Source organism: Phocoena sinus, chromosome 6 (genome assembly GCF_008692025.1).
Source record: "Phocoena sinus isolate mPhoSin1 chromosome 6, mPhoSin1.pri, whole genome shotgun sequence".
Classification (NCBI taxonomy): Eukaryota; Metazoa; Chordata; class Mammalia; order Artiodactyla; family Phocoenidae; genus Phocoena; species Phocoena sinus.
In genome coordinates, this window is record NC_045768.1 from 113,443,789 (window position 1) to 113,461,963 (window position 18,175).

Sequence of the window (18,175 nt, forward strand, 5' to 3'; positions counted from 1 at the left end):
TGTAAACCGACACATCTGCGTCTCGAGCCTGGACTCTTTTCCTGAACTCCAGACCCGTGCTGTCCTCGCGTTTCTAACCGGGTGTCTGATGGGCATCCCAGCGTGAGGCTGTGTAAGTCTGAACGCCATGTCCCGTGCCGTCCCCAGGCTCATCCTTCTTGTCTTGCCTCACGCTCCTGAAGTCCGCTGATGCCCCGTCACCGTCACATCCTGTCCACCGCCTGCAGAACCTGTCCTGTTCGCAGTCTGACTGCTGCTCGCCACTCTGTCAAACACTGATCCAGGCCACCTCGCCCTCCCCGGCCTGACCTCACTGCTCTCAGACCGGCGTCCTGCGTCTGTCTGCACACGGCAGCCTCAATGCTGCTCTGGTGGTGAAGGGTAATCGTCGCCCTTTCCTGCTCAAGAGGTGCCAGCAGCCTTTCCTCCCGCTCAGAGAAGGTGCCCTTGTTACCTCCGCAAGTCTCATCTCTGCTCCCTCCTTGCTAGTCTCCATCCAGCAGCGCTCATGAAACCTTGCTGTCCTCGGACATGCCGAGCACTTGTCTGCGGAAGAGCACTTGAACTTGCTCCTCTCTTCTCCTGGAGGACTCTCTCTCTCTTGCATGGTTTTCCTCCTTCCTTCCTTCCGGGCTGTGCTCGCAACTCTATGGATAGAACTGCCATCCAGCCTTCTGGCCCACCCCCGCAGCTCCGTGTGCTTTTTCCTCTGCTGTTTTTCTTGCATGTGCTTGTTTCCAGCCTCCTCCGTGGAGGTGTGAATCTGTGAGAGCAGGGGTGATGTTGTTCACTGGTGCCTGAACCAGTGGGGCCCCCAGTAAACACTGACTGGATAAGTGAGTGATGAGTGGATTAGAGAGCACTAACAGAGTTTGTCAAGTCACTCAAGTGTTAATTCTTTAAAAGAATGAATAACACCCAAAAGTTGTTAGTAAAACTGTGCAGAGGCCATTTTGTTGCCGTTGTTAGCACATTGATAACTATTAGAAAAACAAAACCAAGAGAGAAAAAAATGATAATGACCAACTCCTGAGCACACTGGGATGTGTCTGTACTCCATAAGGTCACAGGAGGAAAAAAATAGACGCAATAGCTATTTTCTTCAGTTAGGAAGACAAGATTATTATCGGTAGCTGTACTGAAGAGACTAAAAATTAATACGATCCCTTTAACTTTCTCTTGTAACCCAAATACATACTTGGGTGGACTTGTAGAAGGTCATTTGCCTTATCTCTGGGCCAAGTGTTCACCTGACCAGTGGAGAGATCAGAGCGCTTGGTGAGGCTGGGCTGAAGATGTAGCAGGTGGTCCTCACCCTTGTGTGGGATCGTAGCCGAGTGTTTATTCTTTCACATGGCTGGTCGAATCAAACAGTGTGTTGGTGTTCTTAATGTTTCCCTCATTTTCAGTTAGCATTTATTCAGTATGCAAGAGCAGCATGCTGTGGTATTAATAATATCCTGAATAGCAGATACCATCCCATCAAATAGTTAGTGACAGGTACATGATTCAGGTGATGGTTATAAGAGTTTTGGAGTTCAGGCAAGGTTGTCGCCCTTAAAGTTTTTAGGCATTTGGCATGATTTTCTAGACCAGACCAATGAGAACTAAGTAATAATTAGCACATGAAATAATCATGCAGCTTATTTAAACAACGTTTCACGACAGATTTCTTTGCACGACAGTGTGAATGTACTTAATGCCACAGAATTGTACACTAAAAAAATGGTTAAAATGGTAAATTTTTTTTAGCTGAAGTATAGTTGATCTATCATATTGTGTTAGTTTCAGGTGTACAGCATTCTAGTGATTCAGTTTATTGTTGGGGGCAGATTATATTCCATTATAGGTTATTACAAGATATTGGGTATTAATTTCCTGTGCTATACAGTAAATCCGTGGTGCTTATCTGTTTTATGTATAGTAGTTTTTATTTGTTAATCCCGTACTCCTAATTTGTCCCTCTCCCTTTTGGTAACCATGAGTTTGTTTTCTGTGTCTGTGAGTCTATTTCTGTTTTACATATACATTCATTTGTATTATATTTTAGATTCCACATAGAAGTGGTATCGTATAGTATTTGTCTTTGTCTAACTTATTTCACGTAGCATAATAATCTCTAGGTCCATCCATGTTGCTGCAAATAGCAACTTTTCATTCTTTTTGTATATACGTACCACATCTTCTTAAGCCAGTCGTCTGTTGATGGGCCCTTGGGTTGTTTCCATGTCTTGGCTATTGTGAATACTGCTGCAGTGAACATTGGGGTGCATGTTTCTTTTCAAATTAGAATTTTTGGTTTTTCTGGATGTATACCCAGGAGTGGGGTTGCTGGATCATATGGTAGCTTTATTTTTAGTTTTTTTTTTTTTTTTTTTTTTTTTTTGCGTTACGCGGGCCTCTCACTGTTGTGACCTCTCCCGTTGCGGAGCACAGGCTCCGGACGCGCAGGCTCAGCGGCCATGGCTCACGGGCCCAGCCGCTCCGCGGCATGGGGGATCCCCCCGGACCAGGGCACGAAACCGTGTCCCCTGCATCGGCAGGTGGACTCTCAACCACTGCGCCACCAGGGAAGCCCTATTTTTAGTTTTTTAAGGAACTTCCATACTGTTTTCTAAAATGGTAAATTATATATGTGTTTTACCATGATGAAAACAAATTAGAAAAAATTTCAGGTAAATAAAAACTAAATAAAAATAAAAGAAACGACACATGCGTGAAGTTTTTCAAACCTAACAATGAAGGGCTTCCCTGGTGGCTCAGTGGTTGAGAGTCCGCTGCCGATGCAGGGGACGTGGGTTTGTGTCCCGGTCCGGGAGGATCCCACATGCCGCGGAGCGGCTGGGCCCGTGAGCCATGGCCGCTGGGCCTGCGCGTCCGGAGCCTGTGCTCCGCAGCGGGAGAGGCCACAGAGGTGAGAGGCCTGCGTACCACAAAAAAAAAACCCTAACAATGAAAAGAATTAAAGGAAAGAAACTAAATGTCTAAATTATTTTAAATGTGATTTTTTAAAATAAGTTGGTTTTTTTTTGGTTTTTATATGACTCATATTATTTATTTATTTATTTATTTTTATTATTATTATTTTTTGCGGTACGCAGGCCTCTCACTGTTGTGGCCTCTCCCGTTGCGGAGCACAGGCTCCGGAGGCACAGGCTCAGAGGCTATGGCTCACGGGCCCAGCCACTCCGCGGCATGTGGGATCTTCCCGGACCAGGGCACGAACCCCTGTCCCCTGCATCGACAGGCGGACTCTCAATCACTGCGCCACCAGGGAAGCCCTCATATATTTTTTTAAAAGACTTATTTTGTCCCCAGAAAATCTAAAGCATCTTTTAGATTCAAATTCATAATGGCTCTTAGAATTTTAAATTTAACTTTCTATCAAGCTTGAAAAGGAGAAGTTTATAAGGAAAACCATAACCCCTTACTGATAGTGCCTGTCTCTTTTTTAAAAATAATTTTTGGCTGCATTGGGTCTTAGTTGCTGTGCGGGCTTTCTCTAGTTGCGGTGAGCGGGGGCTACTCTTCATTGTGGTGCGCGGGCTTCTCACTGCAGTGGCTTCTCTTGTTGCAGAGCACGGGCTCTAGGCGCACAGGCTTCAGTAGTTGTGGTGCACGGGCTCAGTAGTTGTGGCTCACAGGCTCTAGAGCGCAGGCTCAGTAGTTGTGGTACATGGACTCAGTAGTTGTGGCTTGTGGGCTCTAGAGAGCAGGCTCAGTAGTTGTGGCTCACGGGCTTAGTTGCTCCGCAGCATGTGGGATCTGCCCAGACCAGGGATTGAACCCGTATCCCCTGCATTGGCAGGCAGATTCTTTACCAGTGCACCACCAGGGAAGTCCTGTCTGGCTCTTTTTAACTGCAGAAAATTAAGCTAATACACATTAAGTTTTTATTACTCAGCATATCTTAAAAATATCTGCATGTCATAAAAACTTTCTTTGCTCCACTTCCTATTAATAATCATAGCTGTTTTCTTAAAGGCTTCAGTTAAAACAGAGGAGTGGTTATGAAGCCACCAGAGGGAGCTCTGTGAGTATGTTTCAGTATTTTGGTTCTGACTTGGGCAAAGAAACAAAACAACACTTTTCGTTTAATATGGATGTTTTATGTAACCATATTTTTCTCTTCTGTGTAGAAATAGTGTTCTGAGAACACTTGTGTGATGTCAGAGGAACAGCTTGGCATTTTTATTTCACAAATATTTGTATATCTTATGTGAGGCTGCAATCTGGAGAACCAAAACATGAATGTAACTCTTGCTTTCATGTGACTTACCCAAGAGTACGCAGGTGTCTTAGTTAAACATTCTCTTGTTGTGCACAGTTGTGTAATCTGGTGTAAATCTGGTCATGTATAGTGAGATGCTGTATCACTCATGTTAATATTTTTAAGTTGTTGGGTGTCGTGGTTCACAAATGTGGAGACCAGTGCTAGACCTGCTACATAAGGGTTCACCTGTGGAACTTGTTAAAATGTAGTACGCAGGGCTCTGTGTCCAGAAATTATAATTCAGCAACTCTTGGGGATATGTGTTTTTTGAAAATAGCTTTATCAAGATATAACTCACATACTATACAACTCATCCATTTGAAGTTTGGAATTAAATGGTTTCCAATGAATTTGCAAGAGTTGTGCAACCATCCCCACAATCAACTTTAGAACATTTTCCTTGCCTCCCCACAAAATCCTTTTCCCATTAGCATTCCCTCCCCATTCTTCCCCAACCCTTAGCTCTGGGCAACTGCTAATCTACTTTTGTCTCTGTATAGATTTGCTTGTTGTGGACATTTCATGTAACTGGAGTCATACAGTACCTGGTCTTTTGTGACTGGCTTCTTTTGCTTAGTATAGTGTTTTCAAGGTTGTAGCATGTATCCATGTTGTAGCATGTATCAGTACTTCATTGCTGTTTATTGCCAAGTAATACTCTTTTGTATGGAAGGAATATGTATTTTTACAAAGCTCCTGGGTAGCATTCCCCACTAGTTTAAATTCTATATATATATAAAACATACTTTGAAATGTTAACTTTGTGATTGTAATGCCATAAAAAAATTATATACAACTGTTTTTTCCTTGTACTTCAGTAATAGTGCCCCCAGAACGCTCTCTTGACTATTTTAAAAGAGGGGTTTGCTATCTATTAGTGGTAGCAAAACCATTTAGTGGGTGAAGAGCACGGACTTTTTTTTTTAAGTAATAGAATGGAAAGTAACAGACTCAGCTACACATAGTAAAAGTATTTTATGGAACTTGGGTGTGTGTGTGTGTGTGTGTGTGTGTGTGTGTGTGTGTGTGTGTGTGTGTGTATGTATGTGTATGTATCTTAATTGGGCCTGGATGTGAAATATATTTCTTGTTTTTTTTTTGTTTTTTTTTTTTTTTTGCGGTACGCGGGCTTCTCACTGTTGTGGCCTCTCCTGTTGCGGAGCACAGGCTCCGGATGCGCAGGCTCAGCGGCCATGGCACACAGGCCCAGCCGCTCCGCGGCATGTGGGATCTTCCCGGACCAGGGCACGAACCTGTGTCTGCTGCATCGGCAGGCGGACTCTCAACCACTGCACCACCAGGGAAGCCCTGAAATATATTTCTTACAGTGGGCTGCTTTTACAAAAAGTTTGAAAGCTACTGTTGTTTAAATATTTCAGTATTATTGTCATCTCATTAACCCTAGTGTCTTTCCTGGGGCGAGGTGGTGAGATACATGGTTCAGCTTAAGTGAAGGTTGAATTGAAATAACTAGCCAGCATTAGGTTAGGAGTTAGGACCTAATAATACAGTGAGGAGGAGAAGGGACGGTTCCGGGAACCTACTGCTTGGGTCGTTTTGTCAGGGAGTAAACTTGCCATTTAGTTAGTCATGGTGTGAGGTTTTGTTTTTTTTTTGTTTTTTGGGCTGCACCGCGCGGCTTGCGAGATGTTAGTTCCCCAACCAGGGATCAGTCCTATGCCCCCTGCAGTGGAAGTGCCGAGTCTTAACCACTGGACTGCCAGGGAAGTCCCTGGTATGAGACTTAATACCACTTATCACATTGATGATGTAGCTTTGAGTTTAAAACATACTGTATCAATAAAATGGATTTGGTTTATAATGGTCATTTAATTAAAATGCCAAAACACAGTATAAGAGAATCATTATTCTCATTTTAACAGTTTATCAACCCATTTGATGATGTTACATATTGTAAATATTATCATTTTATTGTGCTCAGATTAAATAATGTATTCATTAAAATAAGTTAGTTGCATTTCCTAAGGAAGAAATTGTGTTTAAATTATGTATCATGTTGCTTTCTAAAGTAAGCAGAAACTTTAAATATCTTTTTGAATTTTTTTTTTTTTAGTGAAAGGAAACTTTTGGTGCCTTTCTAGTTCTTTTTTATGTATTGTAGCTATATAATATCTTAACAGTAATATATTTCTGGAATTATATTAATTTCATATTGATTGTGGGTCATATTTGTTTTGTAATATTCTGAATTCGCATTTAGAATTTTAGTGCTTATCCATTATGGTCATTTTACAAAATTTAGGAAGTAGAAGCAATAAGTGGTATATGAGAGTAATTTCATAACATTGACTTTTGCCAAAATACAGCTGCTATTGAAATGGAATTGTTAGTGGAGACACTTTAATGATATAATCAAATGCTGAATTATTTTACTAATAATGTAAATGACCACTGAAATAATTTTTTTAAAGTAGCATTTGCTTTCCTTTGAGTTGAAACCCAACATTGGTAAATAATTTTGTACAGTGTTTCTTTTTATATTCATTTTTTCCTAAGGTAGCTGAAAAATTTAAAATTCGTTCATGATAAATAACTAGAGTTTCCTGTAAATACTTTTAATCTTTTTTGGTGTATGGAATTGTATTTTGAACGGTTTGAAACACTGATCATACAGTAGGCTTAACATTGCTCACAAAATTGAGTAGCTAGCCCAAGATAAAAAAAGAAAGAAATCCATGGGTCATTATACTTATGAGCACACATGCAGAAATCCTAAAAGAAGTTTTTCAAAAACTCAAACCATTTATCAAAAGAATGATTTAAGAATTATTAAATAGGATACATTTTGGGATGCAAGGATGGTTCAACAGTAGGAAACTGATTAATTTCACTTCATTAGTAAGTTGAGAAAATCATACATAAATGATCTCGGTAGATACTGAAAGTTGAGTAGAATTTAACAGTTTAAAAAAAAAACTTCTTTGGTTGTATACATTGAACATGTACAACTTTTTGTATGTCCATCGTACCTCAATAAAATGGTTTTTAAAAATGATCCAGTGGCCTCCCTGGTGGCGCAGTGGTTAAGAATCCACCTCTCAATGCAGGGGACACAGGTTCCAGCCCTGGTCCAGGAAGATCCCACATGCTGTGGAGCAGCTAAGCCCATGCGCCACAACTACTGAGCCTGCGCTCTAGAGCCCGTGCACCACAACTACTGAGCCCACATGCCACAATTACTGAAGCCCGTGTGCCTAGAGCCCGTGCTTCACAAGAGGAGAAGCCACCTCAAGGAGAAGCCTGCGCACCACAACAAAGAGTAGCTCCCGGGCTTCCCTGGTGGCGCAGTGGTTGAGAGTCTGCCTGCTGATGCAGAGGACACGGGTTCGTGCCCCGGTTCGGGAAGATCCCACATGTCGCAGAGCGGCTGGGCCCGTGAGCCATGGCCGTTGAGCCTGCACGTCCGGAGCCTGTGCTCCGCAATGGGAGAGGCCACAACAGTGAGAGGCCCGCGTACTGCAAAAAAAAAAAAAAAAAAAAGTTAAAGAGTAGCTCCCGCTCGCCGCAACTAAAGAAAGCCCACGTGCAGCAGCGAAGACCCAGTGCAGCCAAAAACAAATAAATAAATAAATTTTAAAAATCCAAATTTCTTTCATTCAAGAAATATAGGGGAAAGTTCTTAACATGACACAGTTATATATACTAGAAACCCATGTCAGGCATTATACATAATACTGAAAAATTGGAAGCATTTACATTAAAGTTAGGAGCAAAACAAGGATGTTTGCAACGATTGCTATTATTTAATGTTATTCCAGAAGCCTAGCTAATGTAATTAAAAAGAGAAAGAAATAAGAAACATAAACACTGGGAGAGAAGAGGAAACAGACATTTGCACATGATATGATTCCCTAGGTGGAACATCCTAGTGAAGCAGCAGCACATTCCTAGTGAGTTCAGTGAAGTGGCCTGGTAGAAGCTCAGCATGCAGCAATGAGTGATCAGAAAAGGGAATGGAGCGACGCAGCGACAGACGCCGCAAATACTTCATTGTTTATTTATTTTTATGCAGCAGGTTCTTATTATCTGTTTTATACATATTAGTGTATATATGTCAATCCCAGTCTCCCAATTCTCAAATACTTTAGACCTGCTGAGAAAAGTGCAAGATAACTATGCAAGAAAGGAATCAACATCAATGGAGTATTACTTATCAATGAAGGAAACAAATGCAGATGCAAATAATAACATGGACAATTCTGAAAACAATGTTGAGCACCAGAAGTGAGATACAAAGGAATATATATTGTGTAATTCCATTAATATACAACTCAGAACACAGAAAACTAAACTGTATTGCTTAGGAAGGCATACATAATTGGCAAAGCCATAAAGACAGGCAAGATAGTGATTAGTAAAGTCAGGATGGTGGCTACCTCTCTGGTGGAGGGCTTCTGCTTATTGGCAGTATTCTGTGCCTTGACTTGGGTGGTAGTTACTGGCTATTTCCTTTATTTTTGCTAACCTCTCTGTATGTCCTTTATCTACTTCTTTATAGGTGACATTATTTTTATTTATTAAAAAAATTTATTTATTTATTTATTTATTTATTTTTGGCTGCATTGGGTCTTCATTGCTGTGTGTAGGCTTTCTCTAATTGCTGCGCGTGGGCTTTCTCTAATCACTGCGAGCGGGGGCTACTCTTCGTTGCGGTGTGCAGGCTTCTCATCGCGGTGGCTTCTCTTGTTGCGGAGCACAGGCTCTAGGCGCGTCAGCTTCAGTAGTTGTGTCACGCGGGCTCAGTAGTTGTGGCTCGCCAGCTCTAGAGCACAGGCTCAGTAGTTGTGGTGCACAGACTTAGTTGCTCCGCGGCATGTGGTATCTTCCCGGACCAGGGATCGAACCCACGTCCCCTGCATTGGCAGGCAGATTCTTAACCACTGTACCACCGGGGAAGCCCCAGGGATAATATATTTTGAAAGACAGTTATGGCAGTATTGACTTTACATTTTTTCCTGTTTTAAATTTCCATACATTTGAATTTTTCAAAATCCTTATCTAATTTGTAGTTTTGCTTTTTGTCCAGGCCCATCAAAGTCCAGTGAAGAAAGTGAATCCTGGAGAAGAAAGGAGGAAACTGTTTGAGGTATAAAGACATCTGTCTGCTTATTTTAAAGCTTTGTAAAAATAATTATAAAAGAAGAAACAAATCTTATAAAACCTCCAAACCTTTCCTCCTTATTTCTTTCAAACAAATACCTCTAACTTATTTCTGTTTTTTAACCTCCCTGGGCATATGTCTACCATTGGTATGCTAGCTTTACTGATGAAACTAGAAGAAGTAATATTTATTATTGATTAAAAACTGTTCTTTTTTTTATTTAAGGAACCAGCAAGGAAGAGAAGGTTGGAATTGAATGAAAAAGAAAAGAAACAAAAGGATCAGGTAGTTATTTCGCTCTTACTTTTTTCCCCTGCCAAGTTGGAGAGGATAATAGTTTCAAGTGTTCTAAAAAGTTTGTCTTTAAAACTTGTTACAGATTAGTTTAATGAAGGCTGAACAGATGAAAAGGCAAGAAAAGGAAAGGGTAAGAGGATGGTCCATTTCCCCGGTGTGCTGCACTGCCTCCTACACATGCGCCTTTTTTTTTTTTTTCCCCTGGCTGCGTTGGGTCCCCTTTGCTGCACGCTGGTCCTCTCTAGTTGCGGTGAGTGGGGGCCACGGCTCGCTGCAGTGCACTTGCTTCTCGTCGTGGTGGCCTCTCTTGCTGCGGAGCACGGGCTGTAGGCCTGCGGGCTCAGTAGTTGTGGCTTGCGGGCTCGAGAGCGCAGGATCAGTTGCTGTGGCACACGGGCTCAGCCACTCCGCGGCACGCGGGATCCTCCCAGACCAGGGATCAAACCCGTGTCCCCTGCATCGGCAGGAGGACTCCCAACCACTGTGCCACCAGGGAAGTCCCCCCCGCCCTTTTTTTTTTAAAAGGGATACACTGATTCCATTTTATTTCTAAATGTATTTCATGTACTTTATACTAAATATTTGAAATGGTGTTTTGTTTGTTTCTTTTCCCCAAAAGTTGGAGAAAATAAATAGGGCCAGGGAACAAGGATGGAGAAACGTGCTGAGTGCTGGTGGAAGCGGTGAAATGAAGGTAGGCCTTTGGTGCCAGTGCACTTACACTAGTGCTTTTTCTCCAGTTTCCTCCTGCTCTTGAAAAGGTATACAATTGGCTTTTTGGGGGGATACACTTACTTTTTACTAGAGTTCTTCAGCATCTATTATGACTCCTTAGTTTTCCTGCACGTATATGGTTTGTAATTTGTACTGATAACTAATATGTGACACTGTTAAAATTGCATAAAAAGTTTGCTGTGAAGGCTGTGATACACCATTCCTGCCTGAGGCGTTTTTTAAAAATCAAATACAGTTTGTCTCCACTCTGCCTAAAGTCCTCCTCTAGCTTCACGCAGACCTGAAGATTCCGTTTCCAGGAGACCCGTACTAAGCGGGGCCCTGCCAGTCTCTCCGCACTCATCCTGGTCGTGCCATGCGCTCTAGTCATGCTGAGCTAAGGACCGTACTGCAGTTTCCCCACTGTGTGTGGCCTGCTGGAGCTACGTCCTGATACCTGTATTAGTCTTTACCTGAAAGCACCCTCCGTCCCTCCTCACTCTCACTCCTACCTCCAGCCATTTACCTAGGTAACCAGTGACCTAACCAGCCATTTACCTAGGTAGGTTAAGTCAGACATTTCCTTTGGGCAGATCCACACTGTACAACCTTGGGCAAGTTACTTAACTTTCCTGAGCCTTAATTTCTTCATTTAAAAGAAGAAAGAAAGAAAGAGAGAGAGAGAGAGAGGAAGGGAGGGAAAGAAAGAGAAAGAAAGAGAAGGAAGGAAGGAAAGAAAAGAAAGAAAAAGAAAGAAAAGGAAGGAAAGAAAGAAAGAAAAGAAAGAAAGAAAGAAAGAAAAAGAAAGGAAAGAAAGAAAGAGAAAGAAAGAAAGGAAAGAAAGAAAGGAAGAAAGAAAAAGAAAAGAAAGAAACAAAGAAAGAGAAGGGAGGGAGGGAGGGAGGAAGGAAGGAGGAATGAATTTCAAGAGCAGTGCCTGAGCTTGGCCTGCAAGGACTCACCTGTTAAGCTCCTTTTCCTTTCCTTGCTCTGCCAGTCTGAATCTTGCATTTCTTCTTTCACCCTCATAACATCCTTTACATGCCGAATTCTAAGGTGGTCCCAAAATTCCTGACTCCAGGGGTCAGGCCTGATGTTATCCCTCTACTGGAGCATGGGGGAACCTGTGAACAGGGTGTGTCACAGCCTCTTAGGCTGTGTTGTATGGCCCTGCTGATGGGGTAGCCACTCCTGTGGTCACGTCACTATTTTATAAGCCTCCCTCATAGCAGCCTGGAAGGGAGAAGGTCAGAGAGACAGCTTCTGCTGGCCTGGGAAAAAGCACGCGTTCACGTGGCAGGGAAGCACAGGTGTCCTGTGGGAGCTGATAGTGGTCTCTGACCAACAGCTAGCAAGAATTTGGTGACCTTAGCCGTGACAGCCACAAGGGAGTGAATTCTGCCAGGAACCAATGAGCTTGGAAGAGGATCCTGAGCCTCAGATGAGGGTGGCAGCCCTGGCTGACACCTTGATTTCTGCCTGGTGAGACCCCCAGCAGAGGACCCTGCTAACCATGCCCAGACTCCTGAGACCACAAATGGGTCTGTCTTAAGCTGCTGAGTTTGTAGTACTTTATGACACAGCAATAAAAAGTGAATACATACTATTATTCCTCTGTACTATCAGTTTTAATTTGTATAATCCAATCAACTGTTACTTAAGGTCTTTAAACTGTGAATTCGCCTGACCTTGCTCAATAAACTTGGTATTTAGGTGCCCAGTAGATATTTGTTAAGTTGAAATGATTACCATTCTTACTTGTTTCTTTTTCCCCGAAAGATGTGATTTGAATAAAAATTTATCTGTTTATGTAGATATACATGTTCTGCCCTGGCTTTCTTGGTTTGTATTTCAGTGTCTTGAGATGACACATTTTTCGTATTACATATCAATAACCCAGTAGGAGTCACTTTTTCTAATTCTGTATTAATATAGACTTATACAGTTTTTAGTAATACAATTTTATCTTTAAAATTGTACTTTACTATTTTTGTACTGTACTATCCAATTTACTATGAAATTGAACTTTTAACCTCCTGAGTGATAAGGAATGACTCAGACAGAATTTGGCCCATTCTAAAATGACTAACCCTATATCTTATATGATTAGAAAGTAAAATCTTACCAAAGTGCAGGCCCTCAGATCTTGTCAAGCATTTTATATTAGTCCATGATCAGTGTTGAGAATTTGATTATTTTTTCTTCTCCGTTTGCGTATATCTTCTTTATGCAGTAAAGCACCTTTTTTTCCTATGATGTCTAAAGCCATATTTAATCCTAAAGTCCAGTTTTACCAATGTTTGATTATAGTTTCTCAACAGTGTGAGATACTATGTGCTTAATAGGTTTCTGCTTAGCTTCATAAACTTCTATACTGCTTTCTGTGAGGATTAATAAAACAATTTATTTTCCATGATGTAAAGCAAAGTCTATGTTAGTTTCTGTACTTATTCCCTATGAGGTTTGAAATATTTAACTTCTTCAGCTGTTTGATTTCTGTACAGTTGATAAGGACCTGGAAGCTCAATAAAATGTGAATCAAATTAAGGAGATTCCCCAAAATAAAGATAAAACAAAAACTAAACATTAAGGGAAATATTTCAAAGTTAATATTCTATTATTATATACCTCTAAATACCAAGACATTATGCACAGTATAAATAACCTACTGTCCTTGATTACTTAGTATCTGCAAAATCTGGGACTTTTTGCTTTGTCCATTTTTTCTTTTTGATTCTTCTGGTAGGTATTTTTTTCTTTTTTTAAATTGTAGTTGATTTTCAGTGCTTTATCCATTTTTGATATATCTCTTATGAAAGTGTGTTTTTAGAAAAATTATGAAATGTTCCACATATATAGTTTGATTATATAGATAGCCATTATATATAAGAGTGTATCTGTTGTTTGACAATATATTGGAATGCTGCTCAGCATTGAAAAGGAATAGCCTGTTAATACATGCAACAACATGGGTCAGTCAACAGCATACTGAGTGAAAGAAGCCAGGCACAAGAGTACATTTTGTATGAATCCATTTATATGAAATGATAAGAAAAGGCAAATCCAATTTCTGTGACAGAGAGCAGATCAGTGTTTGCTAGAAGGAGGGAGGGGATGTTGGCTGCAAAGGAACATGAGGGACCTTTTGGGGTGATGGATGTGCTTTCGATTGTGGTAGTGGTTCCGAGAGTGTCTGTATTTGTCAGAACATCAACCTGCGCTTATAATTGGTGAATAAAGTCATGTTTAAAAGATCCTGTTGTTTCAGTATTCTAGTACAGTGTTTTCAGCATTATTTTGAATATAGGTATCTTCAGAGATATGTACATACATTTGATTTTGCTAGAGAGAAAACTTAGAACACTCAACCTTAAGTTGATATTAGCGCCAGACTAAACTTGAGGAACCAGGCTCGTAGGAGGTATGACCACCTTTTACCAGAATTGTGATTCTGATAATCTTGCCCTGAGATGCACATTTTGAAAATGTATATGAAAATCACCTTGATGGAGTTTCCTGCCTAATGAGGTATCTTCCCTATTTCTAGCAACTTTCATCTCTTGCTATTCAAGCATCTTGAATCAGTTTTCTATTTTTATCTTCAGCTGACTTTTTTAAAAATCAGGCTTTCTTATAATACTGTACACAGTTCTTGCGTCAAGATGTTAACACAAGTTTTATCTCACTGGGTACCTGAAATGCCTTTTATTTGGTTCTCGTATTTTCCTTAGCCAGACTTCTTCCTCAGGATGTCGTCACCTGGAAGCTCTTCTCCCTTTCCGGGCAGTGTTCTGGCTTCTGCTCTCATCTGCGTTTGAGTGCTGCCCCTCCACTTGAGTCATGTCACTTTGTCTTCGTTTTGGTGCTGCTGGCCTCTGCCTCTTAGGTTCCTATTTCCTCTTTGCAGTGCAGTTCTTGCCCCCTGACCTCTGTAACATTCTACACTTACTCAACTCTCATCCTGACATCTCTGTTTTCTGTGAGTTTTCCATGCGCTTGGGTGCGTGTGTTCTGAGGCTGTGTCCTATGCCTTTGCCTTCATCCTTTGTTATTTCCGCAGAGAACCCACAGCTCCTTTCACCGTTGACTTCTTCTCTGATTGCCTTTCTTTGCTCGCAGGCTTCTTGGCTTGGTGTCAGTGCAGCAAGGCTTCTAATTAGTTCCTCTACTTTGTTCTCTCTCTTATTCTTGCTTATCATGCGTAATTTGACTTACTGACCTTTTTTTTTAAACTTTATTTGTTTATTTTTGGCTGCATTGGGTCTTCGTTGCTTCACACGGGGTTTCTCTAGTTGTGGTGAGCGGGGGCTACTCTTTGTTGCGGTGCATGAGCTTCTCATTGCGGTGGCTTCTCGTTGCAGAGCACGGGCTCTAGGTGCACAGGCTTCAGTAGTTGTGGCTTGCAGGCTCTAGAGCGCCGGCTCAGTAGTTGTGGCGCACAGGCCTAGTTGCTCCGTGGCACATGGGATCTTCCTGGACCAGGGCTCGAACCCTTGTCCGCTGCATTGGCAGGCGGATTTTTAACCACTGCACCACCAGGGAAGTCCCACCAACCTTCTAAGAAACTGTCTTAGTGCACTTTCCTGCTAGAAAATGTATGCTTGCTTTCTGTTGTTTAGTCTATGAACTCGCACAGCTGAGGGTAGTTACCTGTGATGACCTTTTAGGACCAAATAACACTTCCTATCTGCCTTCTTTCTAGTTAACTTCTTGTGTCTTCCTGCGTCCTTTTTCCCCCTACTGCCAACACCTAAACATACACTTCCAGTGCTTATTTTTTACTTTAAGTTTTACTTTAATACCATGGTTCATACTTAATCATTTACTCTTTCTTTGTTACATTGCTTTCAAGGCTGGGTTGAATAATATTTTTCTCCAGTGATTTTTTTTTTTGGAATTTTTATTTCTCATAATTTTTTTTTCTATTTTGTAAATTTGTTCAGTATTTACTACTTTACGGTGTGCCTGTGGCCACTCATTTACTACAGGAAATGAAATGTTTTTCAAGCTTTACACTTTGGTTCCCAGTTTGTTTGTCAACTGCTTAAGGATTGGTATGTTGTTTTGTTTCTTTTATTTACACCTAGAGTATGTTTCAGTGGTGTTTATATCCTCATTGCTTGTTGAATTGGATTTGGGGTATGTTAAATGCCATATGTTTTCGTTAGATATAATTTTGAGTGTTACAAAAAGCAGGCTCTGTTTTATTTATAAGCTATACATATTTAAACTTAATAGGATGGGCTCACATAAAATGTATACTAGAAACTTGTTTCAAAACTTGTTAATTAAGACCAAGTTTTTTCATAGTTACATAAATTTAGTGATAGTTTATATTTTAGTTACATTGAATTAAGCTTTATTGTTAGTAACAAAGTATACTAGTTTTTGATTGTTAATGGTTATAATATAGTAGGAAAACATTAAATTAGGTAATTGCTTTTTAAGAGTCAAGTGTTGAAATTTACTTTTTTCTTTTGAGGGTAGTACAGACCTTTTAGGTCTTGTGAGACAAGCATGTGAGAGCTCTTTGTTTGATTCCTAGGCTCCCCTTTTTGGCAGTGGAGGGGCTGTGGCTCCATCATCTTTTTCTTCTCGAGGACAGTATGAACATTACCATGCCATTTTTGATCAAATGCAGCAACAAAGAGCAGAAGATAATGAAGCTAAGTGGAAAGGAGAAAGACATGGCCGAAGGCTTCCAGAAAGGTATGGCATGTTCTGCAGAAGTTGCTTGTGCTTTGCTTTAGAGAAAATAATGGAAGTCATCATGTGTATTTATTGGCAGAGGAATCCCACCTGGAGTACATCCAGGATTTCCCAAGGGGGCTGCAGGTCATCCCCATTCCTCTGATGCCGATGCTCTTAGAAAAACTTGGAAAAGATTGAAGGCCGTGTCTAAACAAGCCAATATAAACAGGTTGGACCGTGATGATCCATAAATTCACCCTTGCTTGTAAATTTGTTTTAGGCCATGTACAGCCTAATACCTACACCTTCCGGGTGTTTTCTCCGTTATATAGAATATTTTTTGCCTTCTGGATGCAGTCATTTTCTTATGTGCAAATTTGGCCCTTGATTACATGTGGAAAACATGTAGCTCTTCAGCCTGATTTTTGTAGCTTATATATGTTATAGGCTGCACATACTATTTAAAGGAACATGTGATAACTTTGAACCAACATATGGTTGTAATAACTTTATCCACTTGCTTTAAATAAATCAGAATATATTTAAAATGGAATTACATTCTATGCAGAAATCCAAGACATGCCTTTGGGTCTTCCTTTTCCTCATTACTTAGAACCCCACTTTTCTGTTTCTTTCTCTGCATGTTCATCTCTGATCGATGGCTCACTATGATCCTGTTCATTGGGTTTTTTCTTTTCTTCCATTAATTAATTTAATATGGTTGCAGTCAATAGTTTTAACTTGCATAGTTCCTTTTTTTAAAGTATGCATATGTGTTTTTTTAGATCTTCCCATTTCTTCCATAAAACGTTCCAGTTAAGAGCAGATACCATTTTGTGAAAATTTAATTTGTCATTTTACAGAGAATACTTTTGAGTGTGATAAAACTCTTCATGGCTCTCCCAATTATAAAAGATTATTAAAAGGTAGCTGAGCAGAGGTAAATAATTGAGGGGAATACAAATTAACATTATGAATTATATACAGTAGCCTGAAGTGTTAAGCTAATTGTAAATACTTCCCATTTTTGAGAAAAGAGGGCTACAGACTTCCACATATGCATGTTTTTTATGAAATGGTAAAGAAGATTTTTGTGTGGGGTTTTATCCGCTGGTATTATTGACCTTTCTACTATATAATTTGTATGGCTTTTTATTTTTTATTTTTTGCGGTACCCGGACCTCTCACTGTTGTGGCCTCTCCCGTTGCGGAGCACAGGCTCCGGACGCGCAGGCTTAGCGGCCATGGCTCACGGGCCCAGCCACTCTGCGGCATGTGGGATCCTCCCGGACCGGGGCACGAACCCGTGTCCCCTGCCTCGGCAGGCGGACTCTCAACCACTGCGCCACCAGGGAAGCCCCTTTTTTTGTTTAATTTTAATCAGATCTCTTAAAATAAATGTGTATAGTATAAAGAAAATAGGGAAAACTATGTTATGCATCTTCATGCTGTTCATCTTCCATAAGGTTTCTTGGTTCTTCACAGTTGGAGTGACGAGTAATGGACTAGTGTGGTCCATTTGCATCAGGCTCCCATATAACCTTGAATGTTCACATACATTTACACTTCTTTCATATTGTCTTCAATGACTGTGTATCTCAGTTACTTCTTCCACTAGAACACAACTTCCATTCAGTCTTTGTTTGAGCATCAGATATAGTTTCAATATTTTAATTTTCAGCTTTTCAACCATTTGTGATTGTGAGATCGTTTATCATTTCCTTTCTGCTAACTTTGGGGGGTTTAGCAGTACTCAAACATATAGTATACCTTTTCTTATGTTGCTTTGAACTTGTTATTATTGACAATAGATATTATTTATTGCATACTTATTATGTACCAAGTTATATTTACTTATCACAGCATCCCTTTGAATTAGATATCACTCTTTTAATAAGATGAAGAAATTAGGACCTGCAGAGATTTAAAACCTGTGTATGGTCAGGCCACTAGTAAGTGGCGGAGGTAGGATTTAAACTAAGTCCGTCTGAGTGTAGAGTTGAGCTCCTCGAGCACCGTTTTAAGGACTTCTCAGCTTCTTGAGATACTACTAGTGAACAGGCAAAACAGTTATTGGT

At 40.6% G+C, this 18,175-nt stretch overlaps 1 protein-coding gene across 3 annotated transcripts in view; it reads left to right on the plus strand.

The window, feature by feature from the left end:
* The window catches only part of NEK1 (NIMA related kinase 1), a 215,009-nt gene that overhangs the window by 62,558 nt on the left and 134,276 nt on the right, over positions 1-18,175 (plus strand). For all 3 annotated transcript variants that reach the window (XM_032634868.1, XM_032634869.1, XM_032634870.1), the window contains exons 12-16: positions 9,321-9,380; positions 9,621-9,680; positions 9,775-9,822; positions 10,312-10,386; positions 15,952-16,115. In XM_032634868.1, the coding sequence (XP_032490759.1) occupies positions 9,321-9,380; positions 9,621-9,680; positions 9,775-9,822; positions 10,312-10,386; positions 15,952-16,115 (407 nt within the window). The remainder of the gene's footprint in view (positions 1-9,320; positions 9,381-9,620; positions 9,681-9,774; positions 9,823-10,311; positions 10,387-15,951; positions 16,116-18,175) is intronic.